This window comes from Balaenoptera acutorostrata, chromosome 1 (assembly GCF_949987535.1).
Source record: "Balaenoptera acutorostrata chromosome 1, mBalAcu1.1, whole genome shotgun sequence".
Taxonomy (NCBI): domain Eukaryota; kingdom Metazoa; phylum Chordata; class Mammalia; order Artiodactyla; family Balaenopteridae; genus Balaenoptera; species Balaenoptera acutorostrata.
In genome coordinates this window covers 176,505,175-176,520,826 of record NC_080064.1, presented here as the reverse complement: position 1 = coordinate 176,520,826, position 15,652 = coordinate 176,505,175, and the positions used below count along the sequence as shown (strand labels likewise).

At 37.0% G+C, this 15,652-nt stretch overlaps 1 protein-coding gene and 1 long non-coding RNA gene across 7 annotated transcripts in view; one reads left to right on the top strand and one right to left on the bottom strand.

Annotated features, from left to right (window-relative positions):
• The window catches only part of LOC102999060 (cyclin-Y-like protein 1), a 785,789-nt gene that overhangs the window by 71,278 nt on the left and 698,859 nt on the right, over window positions 1-15,652 (bottom strand). For all 6 annotated transcript variants that reach the window (XM_057541093.1, XM_057541096.1, XM_057541087.1 and 3 more), the window contains one exon: window positions 3,263-3,373. In XM_057541093.1, coding sequence (XP_057397076.1) covers window positions 3,263-3,373 — 111 coding nt within the window. The remainder of the gene's footprint in view (window positions 1-3,262; window positions 3,374-15,652) is intronic.
• LOC130707307 (uncharacterized) overlaps window positions 3,394-15,652 on the top strand; it is a 45,589-nt gene continuing 33,330 nt past the window's right edge. Inside the window, exon 1 of the long non-coding RNA XR_009007209.1 lies at window positions 3,394-3,408. This is a non-coding gene — a long non-coding RNA (uncharacterized LOC130707307). The remainder of the gene's footprint in view (window positions 3,409-15,652) is intronic.

Here is a 15,652-nt window from a genome sequence, read left to right as displayed (position 1 = left end):
AACAGCTTTAAAATAAATATCCATATAAACCATTGAAATATAGAACATAATGTAGGAGGCAAAGAACTCCTACTGCCCGTAGACATAATGGGCATGAAAGTCATTAACTGTCCTAATTCCTTTAAAGAGGAGCAAAGGTCAGAGCCCTTCTGCCGGGGTGAATTACTGACTGTATAACTCTGCCTCAGTGGGATGCATTCAATATGAATGTCTTGCCTTTCTCCCCCTCCCCACATACCCAGCCCATCTTCCAAATATAGCCAATGTCAGTTTCCAGAAAAATACTCCAACTTAAATGTGACCGTATTTCCACTTTGGAGCATCTAATACTTTAATCCTCTATTTTCATCTGTTGTCTTTAGCTCATTCTCTGGCTCAGATCTATCTGTCTGAAATTTGTGATATATGTTTTTAAAATCCTTCATAAAATAAACACTAGAGACAAATGGAAAGCATCACATCAAATGTGTTTTATCGCTCAGGGCCATGTGAGAGTTTATGGAAGGGGTTATAAAGCCTTGCTAACGGAATGATTTTTCTTGTTGGCCCCATTTTCAATTTCTACATGTAGCTTTAGATTTGATACTTTCTTCTAAGTGAGGAAATACAAATAGGTAAGAATAAACTCAGATATTTCAACGTCTGTGTCCTATTACTCTAGAAAACTAGGGTATTAAATGGGATCTTTGTGAGCCAAGTCAAAGGTTCCTCTACGTTTACTAGACCATTTGCCTTTCCCTATACATTTTTAACTTTTTTAACTTAAAATGAAAAGACTTCATATACCTTAGAATTGAAAACATAGTTCTTTTTTTGTCTGCTGTAACAACATAACAAGGATACTTATCCAAGCTATAATTAGTAATTTTTTGATAGAGTTTAAAATTTTTACTACTATGACTGCCACATGACTTCTGTTCACTTCAAATTATCAACAGATAACCATTCAATGGCAGTAATATTCAATTATTATCAAATTAAAAATACAGATTTGGGAGGAAGTATTCCCAAATATCATATTTTCTAGAAAAGAAATTAAAATCAAATAGAGATTCTTTTTTTTTTTAATTTGTAGGATCTGAAGAGAATGACATTTGTTTCTCGTATATGCTATCGAAACAACACCCTGTTTTTTAGCTACGCTTGGAAAAGTTTCCACTTTCATTGCTCTGACAATGCAGCAAAACCTGTCAGCAACTACTAGATCCTCAGGATTAGAAGAAAATGCAGTAATAAAGGGTACAAAAATGTAACGGAAGGAAATCGTGATTCGAGTTCTTTTAGTACAGGGAAAATGCAACCTGTTTTACCCAAGCCACTGGATACTTGACTGGAGGGGGTCAGAGAAATTTGGTGGAAGCTTAGAAATTCCTATCATTCAGAAAATGGAATAGCCGGCAGCACTGTTTCTAGGTGAATCTTATTTAATGTTTCCCTAATTAGAATCAATAGAACCCAATTTTCATTCTTGGGCTTTTGTAGTACACAAACAATCAGTCAGGCTCCAGAAATCTCCCCCAGACACTTTCTGAGCAAAGCCCATGCCTAGTCTCTGACAGGATCTGAAAATTAAGTTTTATAAATGTTTGTTACCAAAATACACTAATTGGATAGACTAAGGAAAATTAACACAGAGGCCTTAAGATAATGAGTAATGATTTATTAGGAGTCCTCTTTTATCTCAGACAAATGGAGCTCATTGAAATTGCTGTAATCTTCTTAAAGGTACTTGACAAGCCTCTTCCCCTTTTCTCAGGTTTCCGCCGAAAACCATAGATGTTTCTTTATCCATCCTGTGGACTTACGAATGGGCTGGTGCTCATTTTTCTCTCGGTAGAGGATATCATCAATGGTGTCAGTCGACTTCGTATAAAATGAATGAGAAATGGCCAGTCTGGATATTAGTGAATCCAGGAAAACGAAACCTCTAATGAAATTAAACATGAGTGTTTATTGCATTTTACTGTATTATCAGAAAGTCTTTTTATTCTAATGTGCAAAATCTGCTTAATGCAGTCCTAGATTGTATTTGCAGAATGCCAAACAGCTTATGCAGGCTGAGGAGAAGATGCCAGATTGGACAATTGAAGGTATAATCAACATAATGTTTTTTGGAAAGGCAAAAGGAAACCATGCCATATGTTCACTTAAGCTTTAATTTTATGTAAAACTGGTTGTTTTTTTCCTTTGACATAGCTAAAATGTCCTTTCATTTACAGTTCAGGGTCTGTTTTACGTATTTAACAGATGCCCATATGCTCACACGGATGATGCATAACAGCGACCCCTCCTGGAGAATCTGAATGAGAAGAGGACATTTTTTCTCTTCCCTTGAAAGCAGATCAGAAATTACCCATGTCTTTTCTAGAACTGCTATAGCTGCAACTTCCTCTGGTGAGGGCTGGTTGTGTCTTCTGAGACAGAGACAGCTAAATGTGAGAATTGTTTCCACCAAAGCACTTTCAGTGCCTCGTATAAACTCTATGCATAAACATCCTAAAATGTTAGCCCTTTTGCACTACAGCCATGAACTGATTTTTCAGAAACTGGAACACAGTTAACTGCCTCAGTCTATATTCTAGCTCTTTTTAGCTAATGACAAAGAGAATGGGGTTTGCATTTTAGCTACATACCTACCATCGTTTCAAATTGCAGCCGGGCATTATCAAACCATGGGCTTTTAAAAAAACACTTCCTAATGCCCATAAGGGCATCTGAAATGGAACTACCAACCTATGCTTGTTATCAGTAGGGCCCCTCCTTGTTTTAATCTATTGCTAGCGAGTGCGTTAACCTTCTATAGCTCTAAATTAATGAGGCTCCTAATGTATTTTCATTGGGAGGTTGAACAAACTCATTTAGCTAGTGAAAACTACAAAAATCACTTTCTTGTGAAATCTGAAACTAACAGCTCCAATGAACTAATGATCATGGTACGATCCATTTTATGTACCTCTGAAAATAACCTGTAAATGTAAAATTCGCACTATATAAGCTATGCCTTGGTATGCTTACGCTTCCACAAAATGACTAGGTGAAAAAAGGTAGAGGGGGAGAAAACCATAGGAAAAAAAGTTAATTAGCTGAGTTGTTGTTGCCCTGCAAAGGAAATCCTTGGGAATAAAGCCACATCTCCCCACCCCCGCCAACAAAGAGAAGTCTCGTTGGAGTCAGTAGGGATGGGCACGCCAAAACTGATGTACCTAGAGCCAGCTGGGAGGATGTCATGTGCTGGAAAGCCAGACATGTCTGCTGTACTTACATGGCTTTTTGGCTGGCTGAACCAACTGAGGGTTCAGGTACGGGCTGTTCTCCGCATCTATTCTGCGCTTGTACTTCTGCCGACCTCCACGTACTCTGTCAAGACGCACTCCTGTGGGGAAAGACAGGCACTTCCTTACTGTTGAGGTAACTATCTTTGAGACCAATCAAATACATAGAGAGTATCATCCAAGGGTGCTAGGTAAACAGAGAGTAGATTGCAGAAGGGTCCAGTGGAAGTAGAGGAATGTAAAAAAGTGATGGCTAAACCAAGACTGCCACAGGTTGGAAACCAAACCTGGCAGAGATGACCAAGCTGAAAGACATTTATGCAAGGCCATCAGAGTCACCTACATACCAAAGGAAAGGTAGCTTTCCTTGAGAATTAATACAAAGAAACTGGAATTTGGTGCTAACACAGTTTCTCAAATTAAAGACATTGGCAATGTGTATCCTCTTCATCAGTCACCCCTGAAAGCTCAATGTGTGGGCTTGAGTAGATCAGTAGACCCAGAGCTGTTCAATCCACCCCGGTCTATCAGAGGACTCCACGTGGACCTGTGGAACTGAATTGAGTTGAAAACCCCTACATGTTGTAGAGAGCTGGAACCCCACTACACAAGATGAGACGCAAGGATCGTTCCCTGTTCTAAGTCAACATGTCTCAGAAGGAGCATGTTCCTTACATTCTGGCACACGTTTGTATTTTCCTTCAAATGAAAGAAAACTGAGAGCAGGTCTGGACTGAACGCAGGTCAGAAGGAGGAGATTCCTGAAAGAATTCAGGAGGCTAGGATGGCGAAGGAGGGATTTGTTAGGAGGGCAGAGATGAAGCGTGAAGCTAGAAAGTAGGCAAAAGTAGACTGGCATTTAGTAATACTTTTTCCTCATGAGTGATGGACTGGGTCAAGATTCAGGGAGGTTTTGCTGGCAGTGGATCTATAACATTAAGGAAAGGGGCAAAAGGGAAAGAAAGGGATTAAAAAGAAAGAAATGTTTCATTTACATGGGGCAGTGGGGAGGGTGCTTGTTAATAACGTGGTTTCCGGTCTGTAATTGTAAAGTTTAGGACAGAAACTTATAAATCTTTATCAAATAAAGAGAAGATTACTTGGGAGTAAGAGAGAGATGAGATTCGCTTTGTGGTCTTATATTGTACCTTAATTGATAAGACAGTATTAACATTATCCATTAATAAATTCACAACCAAGTAATTCATTGTACATATTTTGGTATTTCTCAAACTGTTCAGAAGATAGATTTGGTTTAACAGTATCCTCAGTATTGTTATTTTACTGAAGGCCCTCTCAGAGCCTTTAACATGCAACTAACTCTCAAATAAAACTCTCAGAGGGAGATACAGCCTATGCAATGTTTTGCAAACCAATTTAACCAAGGATCCTGTTTTGGGAACATTTGTTAATATCACGTGGAACAGGTGAGTTGTGGTGTAACTGAATTATACGAAACAGTTTGGGAAAGGCTGATATATTTCTATGTGAATCCTGAAGGTGAATATATACTCATATGTTAAAGATGACTATCAATCCATGAGCTAAAGAAAAACATAACTTTTCATATTATCTTAATACTACTACTTTAAGAGTTGATTTCCTTTTAGTGATACACACAAATATACACTTGGTTCTAGATAAACCCTGAAATGTCAAACTGAAACATCAGAGCAGAGTTTAAGTGATATCAGGAGACAACTTCAAGAGCAAGTAAGTAGGTTTAGACAAACAAATATCAAAAAACAAAGAGCTTAGGTACAGTCTCTAAGTATTCAATGAAAATAGAGTGCTTGTGAGTCATGAAGAAACATTTCTTGACTGCTGCTTTTAGAGCAATTTTGCGCCTAGAGTTCCATTCCTTCATTTATCTAATTTCTAATGTTCTATTTTTATTGTGTCTATATTTAATTTACTAAAGTTTAACACCTTCCCCCTTTTCCCCCCCTTTAGTCATGTTTTGTCTTTTTTCATTTCTTTCTTTCTCCAAGATATTTTTCCAGTTTATATAATGTGGTCGCATTTTGTCTGTTCATCTGAGATCCATTCAAATTTGTTTCATCATAAGAATTTAGAATTTTTCATTATAAGAGTTTAGAAAATTAAAAGCATATATAACTAAAAGTGGTATCATAACACGTTTGGCATCCAGCTCCAACGCAATGTGAACATTAATGTGATATGATTAGTGGTGTGAAGAGAAGGCAGGATGAAACAAACAGAGAGAGAGAAAGACAATGACAGACGAAGGCTAAAAAAAGGAGGAAACATTTAAAAATAACTCTGAAATTGTTAGAACCAAGAAAGCCTGACATACACACACTACTATATATAAAACAGATAATCAACAAGGACCTACTGTACAGCACAGGAAACTCTACTCAGTACTTTGTAATGATCTGTATGAGAAAAGAATCTAAAAAAGAGTGGATATATGTATATGCATAACTGACTTACTTTGCTGTACCACAGAACTAATTCAACACTGTAAATCAACTATACTCCAATAAAAATTTTAAAAATTAAAAAAAAAAAACAAAAACCAAGAAAGCTCACAGAATGCATCTCAATTAGGTTTGTAGACTCCAAAATTTGCTTTTGGTGTCTGTCAGGGCATGAGTTCACCATGAGCAATATAGCCTCGCATGCCCAAATACTGAACAATACACTACGTATTTTCCAACACAGGAGTCAGAGCTGGTGAGTTTCTGACAATGGATTTCGTCCATCCTGAAGGCCTAAGGAAGAGGATCGTGGCTGAAAGATTGGATTCAAGGTCTTGGCTGGAAACAATTCTGACACAGTTATATCACACTAAAGCCACCAATCAGCTTAGCCAACTGGCCCAAGTTTATGGGAGAAGTGCAACACTGAAAACTAGTTATTAAACATCATGAAGAAAAAAATACCTATACTTGATTGACAGAATTTTTATTATGCATTATGGGATATTTTTTGTATTTGTAGGAATAGATCCTTTAAATACTGTGAAATAATTTTATTACTGTGCATTTCATTTCAACTTTGAACAATGAATTACTGAAATATTCATATTATTTTTACGTGCTCCTCCAAAATCTAAAGGAGTGTTCTCACTCTTACGTTCATTCTCGCTTTCTCTTTCTCCTTTTCCCTCTTCTTCTCGCTTTCTTCCCTCCCCCTCACCTCCTTTCAGTGTGTGGGTAGATAAACTACTATCTATCCATCCATCCATACCATCTACATATCTATCCAGTTTCTAAATATTCAAGTACTTTTTTACCAAAGCCATCATTTAACGCTTTCTTTACTTCCTAAAATAAAGATCAGTTGGACAAAGCATTCTTTTATGATTTATAACTTTATGTATATGGTATTCAGTAGATGACTGTAGAGGGAAAAAATTAGATATTAATACTACATAATTAATAATTAATACAATTATGTAGCAAAAGTTGATGGGCAGTCAATATACAGAAAAATTGTTCCTGCCAAGTTTAGATAACACTTAATGGTAAAAATTTCCAGAGTCGATGTATTTTAAAAGATCATAATAACTTTTATGTGAAATTTTTATTCCCATTTTAGGGGGTTAAAAGTAGGCAAATATCAACAATTTCAAGTAAAAAATATTTATACTGCTTTTAATCTCTTTTCAAAATCTGGAAAATCTTCTTTTTATGCATCTTCTAGTGATATGATGATAATGATAATGATTTAGTTTAGCTGACTTCATACTCAGTGAAATGTCTAAACTCAAATCCTAGTAACACACCTGCAACTACTTCTACATCATACTAAAATTATTCATCAATTTATTCAGTTCTGTTGGAGAAAAAACATAGTTAGTAAAACCAGTTTTTTTTTCCCCCGAGGACAATCATATAACACGGAAATACACAAGTGACATAGGTCTCAAAGTTAAATCAGCCCAAACTATGTGTTCAAACATGTGGACCCAGCTTCTTTATTTGTGCATCTTTGAAAATAAACAGATGTATTCATCTGAGTCATAATAATATATGCACTGAAACTTTAATAATTGTATTTTAAAGAGTCTGATAAAACAATACTATACAGATATCATTAAGAAGTCTATTTTCACATATATACACTACTATGTATAAAATAGATAACTAATGAGAACCTACTCTATAGCACAGGGAACTCTACTTGGTGCTCTGTGGTGACCTAAATGGGAAGGAAATCCAAAAAAGAGGGGATATATGTATATGTATGGCTGATTCCCTTTGCTGTACAGCAGAAACTGACACAGCAGTGTAAAGCAGTTATACGCCAATAAATAAATAAATAAGTCTATTTTCAGTATATTTCTAGTTTTAAAGTTTTTCCAGAAAAATGTTTCCAACTGTAATAATATGATAATTTATTCCTAAATATTATATGAAGAACATGGAAAAAAGCAAGGCATAGTTTGCAAATCAGAATGGTTTCTTTCTGGCTCTTTCATTAACAAGCTCTGTAAATTCTGTTGAGTTCCTTAACCTGTTTGCTTTTCCAAATATAAGATGGATATTAAGACAATAACCTCCCTGGTGTTTTGCTTTAATGATCCAATTATATTAATATAAGGTACTAATATATTTGGATATTATACTAATATACTAATATACTTGGATATTATACAAATGCATTATTAAATATCTTATAAACCTTAAAATCCCAAGGAAATTGCCATTATATCATTATTTTGTTGAAATATTACTATATTATTTATTGAAATATATTTTGCATCGTGATCATTTATTGAAAATCTACCCCCACGGAGTGTGACAGTCTACCCTGCCTCAATTCTGTAGGTAAACACATTTGAGGTATGATTGAATGGTAAGATAATACAAAGGATAAAACCGAAATAATGACATTATTTGATGTCTAAGTGATTACAGAAATATTTGGTATCCCATTCTATTTGCTGCTCATCCCTGTCACTAATAATATCATTTAGAGTTTATTTTAGAACAGATACAGAAACTAACCCAAAGTCTATGAAAAAGAAAAATGCTATCTCTGAGTTTAGCTAGAAACACACAATACAAAGTTAAGTAGAGAATTGATAATTATCCAATTAACCTAATACATTTCATTTAAAAGTCTCTATTTTCAGCAGAAACAAACAAAAAACAACAACAGTATTTACCATCAGGACCTGGAAAATCCAGATTTGCCATAAACAAACATCAATCTAATCCAAATATTTCCACTTACAATGGCAAAGCCTGTCTCTCTACATCTTTACAATCTTAAATACAAACAATTTCTGTTTGGACTCCACTTGTAAACCATTTTTGAAAAAGTTTAAAAAGAAGATTTCTCCCAGTAAATAAGATACCCACAATGTTCAATGTTTGACAGGATTTGAAGTTAATTAAGGCAACTGGATTTTCTATTCATGTGGAGACTGCCATTACCCCTTTCGTTTTTTAAATAAAAAATTTTAATAGTTGACATTACCTACCAAACAGAACGTTTCACATCGCTTTTTCTATCAAATACTGCATGTGCCTACATTGCCACAAGGGAATCACAAATCTCATAAGTTGTCAGAATTTACAAAATTGAGGAAGCAGGAATAGGGCAAGAAGGAAAAACACAAAACAACAAAAACCGCTATGAGGCACATAAATGCCAAAAGAAGTAAAACAGTTCAGCACAAGGCCTTCTTAGGTCAGCTAATTTTAAGTCTACATTTTATGCCCAAATGCAAATTTTTACAATATTATATAGTCCAAAGACAAAAGTATTTTTCACATTTTTAATAGCACAAAGTCATTTCATAGGATAATAAAAGATCTCCCCTTCAGAGAATTACACAAGGCCATCCTAGCCTACTTCGCTATATTAAAGACAAGCCTTTTTATAACGTTGTTCTTAAACAAAGGTTTGCTAAAAACGTTAATTACATAGACCCCTGGAATACTTAAGAAAGATGCAAATAGTCATATTAAAGTAATGATAATTTTTTAAAAGATAGTGAAATAATATTTTAAAAGATTAGTGACTTTAATGACTACTAAGTAAATGGTTGGATTATTTAAATGTTATCCAACACGACTTGTAATTGAGGATGAGGAGCATCCTGGGAAAGTAAAACTTATGCCGCAAGAAGGTGAAGAGGGTGGGAACGTTGTCCTCCACGATGTCTCTGGTACTGCGGTTCCCTTTGCTGCGGAAGGGAATCCGGCTCTTTCCGTTCAGGAAAAGAAGTACCTAGAAACGCCCTTGAATTTGCCCGAGATTTCTGTGAGGGAACCATCATAAACAGAGGGTGGAGAAAATCCCTTTGAGGGGCTGTAGGAAAGGAAGCAAAGGCAGATCGGCAGAATCAAGACACAGCGGCGAGAATTTTAGTGGCAGCCTGTGATGGGATTCTTCCTCGTAACAGCATCCTTACAGAGAGTACCAGCTTTACCTACAGTATTTGTGCATATTTATAGGTACCCCAGTAAAGGGATGAGTGAAAATTATTTGTACATTGACGCAAATACTCCAGGGAGAATCTAACCATATTAAATTCTGGAGGATCATGAGAGACAATAAAACACACCAAGCCCTAGTTATCTTCTCTTACTATTATTGCCCTTTCTCAAAATAGACAGTGATACTGTTCAACATGGCTTCATGATTTCGTTCCTTTCTTCCTATCTCAGCAAACTTTTGACTCCTGATATCTGCATCTCCTGAACAAGCAATGTCTTCATTGATAGTGGAATGACTTAATCTCTGTATGAAGTGTCTTGGAATCAACCAAAACACCCATTGGTTATTGAGAGCTGCTTCTATTCCAGGCAATGGGTTAATTGTTTTACGTACATGAACACATTTAACACTTACAGCAATCCTATGAAGCAGGTGCTATTATTATCCCATTTTACAAATGAGAAAACTGGAACTGGGAAGAGGCTGAGCCAGGAGTGGCAGCTGGAGACCACGGCTGCAGAGCCCACGTTCTCAAGCACTATGTTTATACTGCTTCTCTGTCATCAAATTCTATTTTTGGGAAAGAGCATGTGGTATAGACTCCAAAAGCAGAAGCACGGGCAGATAAAACCCAATTACTGTGGTAAACAATACTCGCACCCTGATAGGGGGTGCATGCAAAGAGCAAGGCAGAATGATGAACTAGCACGAGGAGAGAGGAATACTTTTACTCTGCTGAAGGGCTAGGCATTTTGCATCTATGACTCTATAAAGCGTCTCCACTTAGAAGAAGTTTATAGCTATGAGACTGTGGGCAAACCAAAAATGATAAAAAAGATTCAGTCAGTCTGCTTTTCTCTTGAGGCAGGGACCCAGAGATATTCATTTCCTCGCTCCCTGTTCCTCTTTAAAATGCCACTGAAATAAAACAAGGACTGTTTTGCCAGGGCCATGGAGGCAAAGCAACATTCTGGCTGAGTTTTACAGTTTAGAAGGAGACCCCGATGGCGGCTTTTCAGTTAGACACCTTGACGAATGGTTACATTTACTTCTGCTGAAATAGCATGACAACAATTCAGGAACTTTGGAAATAGCTTGGTTGCATGTGGAAGCACTGTAAGATCTGCTGAAATAAAAGGGAAAAATCACACAGGGAGAGAAAATGCATATCCATTAGGCGGGCTTTTTTTTTTTTTTTTTTTTTTTTTAACTGAGTCCTCAGTCACTAAAAGAGATAAAAGCCAGGACTCACATTAAAGCTTCCTTGCTCTACAGATGAATTAACAATTAGCAAAGGGAAGTCTTTCATTTTGGTCTCTTGGTAGCTATCTGGACTATTAAACATGTGAGGCTTGCACAGGAAATTACAAAGGCTTCCCTCTGTTTCAGATTCAAGCTGCATCCAAAATATATTTGTAGGTTTCTGTGCACAGGACATAGCCACAAAGAAGTCCCTCCTTCTTTTTTTTCAAGGTGTGATTCACTGCTCTTGGCTGGTTCTGAGGCATATGTGCTAAATTTATAATCTGGCTGAGAGCCGAAATCAAAATCATAGAAATCTGAAAAAGACATAGTTTACAAAATATTTTGCAGGGAAAATATTATTCCACCAGGGGTCCAGTTGCTTCATCTGAAGCATGGAGCCCTAATCTATGACGCATACAAGTACCAATTAGGTCATCTGCAACAGGTGACAAGTTTTAATTGAATGTCTTCTGTCTGCAATTCTGACAAAAGGTGAATAGAAATAAATGGGTCTTGGCAAGACGGCTCTGAGCCTTACAATACCCAATATCTCATTATTTTTAAACAGCTATCTATAAACTGATGCTGACAAGCCTTGAACCTTTTATTTCTGCTCAAGATGAGGTGGCTGTGAAGGGGGAAAAAAAAAAAAGGAAAGAAAAAGGGGCATCCAGAACATTACATTAAACATGCAATACCTACCATTATCATTTCCCCAATGTAATTAAAGGAAATCTCCTATTCAAAAGGCACTATTTCTTACTTTGCTTGATGTCAGAGAGAAAGAGAAAGAGAGCGAGCGAGCGAGTTTGCTTGGCCTGTATTTGCTAAACATAGAGACTGCCTTGAAAGAAAAAAAAGAAAATCTTCCCTTTCTTTCTCTTTTGCCTGTTAAAAATTTCATAAACTATTGAAAGAGATACTGCGGTGACTTAAACCTATCTGAACTCTATTTTGTCTGGTTACTATTTAATACTGGTGACTCTTCCCTTTATCCTTTTCGAAATTGCCTTCTCATGTGAATAAAGTCGTGAATTAGTGGGTAAAGACATGAAATGTGGTTGCACATCACCATCAGGAAAAGTGATTCTACTAATTCACAATTAAATGTGACACTGGCAGCAATAAGTTTAACACAATAATAACAGTAATAACGGTGCATAGCACCCCATGGGGATGCTCTGTAAACAGAAGCACACATATTATTTATGCAAAATTCAATGCCCTGTAAAAATGAATTAAAAATGAAATCAACCAGGCTGGTTTATAAGTTGTGGGTTGAAAGTCATAGTCACTGTGTTTCATCCAATGGAGAGGAATACAGTGGAGTCTAGTGAACAAAAAAACCACACGTGGATTTCAAAGAGAATATAAGTTGTGGGAGAAAAAAAAAAAAGGAAATAGGTGACAGAGAAAGATGGTGGTGAGTCTGGAGGTCATTTGGTTTTAGCATGTGTGATTCTAGATCACGTGGGCAACCAAAGTAGAGTTCAGCTCAAAAGAGAAGCTTATGGTCACTTTAGTAGGGGAAAACTTTAAGCCCTGGCCAATTTGTTAGGAACTCAGCACAGTTAATAAAAATGCATTACCAGACTCAAGCAGAAATTCCAAGAGCCAATTCTAAGATACCAAAGTGACACATGGTGTTTAATGAATATTTTTCTGGTGATTATGATTTTGCAAAGTTGAGACTGGAAATAAAGTAAATCTAGCAGAAAGAACATATGTCTGGGTCATGTGAAAAAAAGAATTGTACCAAAAACACAAAATACATAGGAAAAAAAAAATCAGTTCAATAGAGATCAAATGTTAACATAACATTAATGTATACACGCCCAAATCTCATATCAGTGAGAAATTTTCTTGTGACACTGTGACGTTTATTTCTTATTTCTTGTGACACCGGCAGCAATAAGTTTAATACAATAATAATAGTAATAACAATGCACAGCACTCCATGGGGATTCTCTGTGTAAACAGAAGCACAAAGAATATTTATGCAAAATTCAATGCCCTGTAAAAATGAATTAAATATGAAATTAAGCTGGTATTCAAGTAGCTGGAATGAGAGCCATAGTCACTGCATTACATTCAATGGAGAGGAACACAGTGGAGTCCAGTGGCCTCCCTGTAAGGTTTTAGTGGAGTAAACAAGAAATGCCATGGACTGAATGTTTGTGTTCTCCCAAAATTCATATGTTGAAACTGAATCCCCAATGGGATAGTATTTGGAGGTGAGGCCTTGGGGGTGATTAGGTTATGAAGGTGCAGCCCTCATGATGGGCTTAGTGCCCTTATAAAGGAGTTCCCAGAGAGCTCCCAGGCCCTTCCCAGCACGTGAGGACAACAAGAAGCCTATCTATCAACCAGGAAACCCTCACTGAACACTGAATCTGCCAGTGCCTTGATCTTGGACTTCTCAGCCTCTAGAACCCTGAGAAATAAATTTCTCTTCTTTATAAGCCACCCAGTCTATGGTATTCCATTATAGTAGCCCAAATGGAATATAACAAGAAGAAATGAAGGAACATTAAAAAAAAAAAAAGACTCAGCCATAAAAAAGAATGAAATAAGGCCATGTGCAGCAACATGGATGGACCTAGAGATGATCATACTAAATGAAGTAAGTCAGAAAGAGAACGACAAATACCATATGATATCACTTACATGTGGAATCTAAAATACAACACAAATGAACATATCTACGAAACAAAAACAGACTCACAGACATAGAGAACAGACTTGTGGCTGTCAAGGGGGAGGAGGGCAGGAGGGAAGCATTGGGAGTTTGGGATGAGCAGATGAAAACTACTGTATGCAGGATGGATAAACAACAAGGTCCTACTGTACAGCACAGGGAACTATATTCAATATCCTGTGATAAATCATGTTAGAAAAGAATATGAAAAAGAATATGTATATATGTATAACTGAATCATTTTGCTGTACAGCAGAAATTAATACGACATTGTAAATCAGCTATACTTCAATAAAATTTTTTTAAAAAGGAGGAAGTTTAGAGAGATACTCTACAATGGGTTGATTCAAGGTCTAATATGAAATAAAGAAAATACAATGGTTTCCACCCCCTTCTCATCCAAATCTATATACCATCGCTAACCTCCATTCATCTGCCAACTGTGCTGCTAAGTATTTGTGAGGAAAGTTAATGGAGAAAAAGGAAAGGAAACCAAGAGAGAGCATGAGAGCCTGGTCTAAGCCTTGTAGAAATGCAGACATGGAGAACACGCATGGCGGATTCAGAACGCACTGCCAGCTGCCTCGAGTCCACAAGAGCACATTTTCAAGCCAATTAAAATCCAGTTTTCCTCCCCCAAAGTTGACAAATCAGACTGTTGGGGAATTTAAGACCTCGTGAGAAAAACTAGGGTAGAATAATCATGAGTGGCAGTGATCATAAAAAAGCACTTATACATAAATGATATATTCACTAAAATTAAAGACAAATATGAAAAGACTATCAATGACAGACACACTAATTAAGTCATGTTTCCTGTGCAATTAATTTCCATTTATCATCCTTTGATCTCTTGAATATTTCTAGGATCTTCCTTCTAGCTGGTTTCAGCAAGATGACTGTAAATTCAGTTTGAGTTGCTGTAGATAATAGGCATATGAAAAGACTTTTTTAGAAACATCTGGTTTTTAAACCAAACGTTTAATGACACTCTTATGTTACTACTCTGAGCATCTTGGTTTTAATACGGTGCTACTCCAGGTTCATGTTTAATTGATATATAATGTTGAAGATTTGGTGGAGAGTTATACATAAGTAAATGTAAACATATCAAGATTTTCAGTCAAGGAAAATAACAATTAGGAAAGTGCTTATTCTGAGGCCAAAAAAGAAAATTGTACATTTAAGTGCTGTGGCAAGGTGAGGTCCATAGGCTGTACTTTTATTCTTAAATTAGGATGTGTGAAGAGTGTGTAAAAAAGAAAACACCAATGACATTTCTAGATGCCAAATAGAGTGGGTCTTGGCTGAGGAAAGCCTGTATCTGTACCAGGTCATAAATTTCCTGAAAGACTTCCCTGTGTGTAGCTGTTACAGGAGGGGCTCGCTGGGAGGTACTGCCAGGATCCTCACAATGGTCCACAAGGCCAGGAAGAATCTTGAAATCCTAAAGGCGCCAAGAAAAGAAAAACACGCTTTTCCAGCCACAAGGCGGCTCAAGGCTAGATGTTGGGAGTAAGTCTCTAAGTGTCACTGCCTCATAGAGAAGGAGGCAGAATTTCCCACGAAAATCTCCTTGCAGTATTCCAAACCACATTTTCTTACTCCTTCCTGCCAACAGGCTTGCTCTCTATTTTTAAAACGTAATCTGGGTTAGGGACCTCCCTGGTGGCGCAGTGGTTAAGAATCCGCCTGCCAATGCAGGGAACACGGGTTCGAGCCCTGGTCCGGGAAAATCCCACATGCTGCGGAGCAACAAAGCCCGTGCGCCACAACTACTGAGCCTGTGCTCTAGAGCCCGTGTGCCACAACTACTGAAGCCCGTGCACCTAGAGCCCGTGTTCCGCAGCAAGAGAAGCCACCGCAATGAGAAGCCCACGCACCGCAACGAAGAGTAGCTCCGCTCGCCGCAACTAGAGAAAAGCCTGCGCACAGCAACGAAGACCCAATGCAGCCAAAAAAAAAAAAAAAAAAAAAAAAAAATATATATATATATATATATATATATAAACATAAT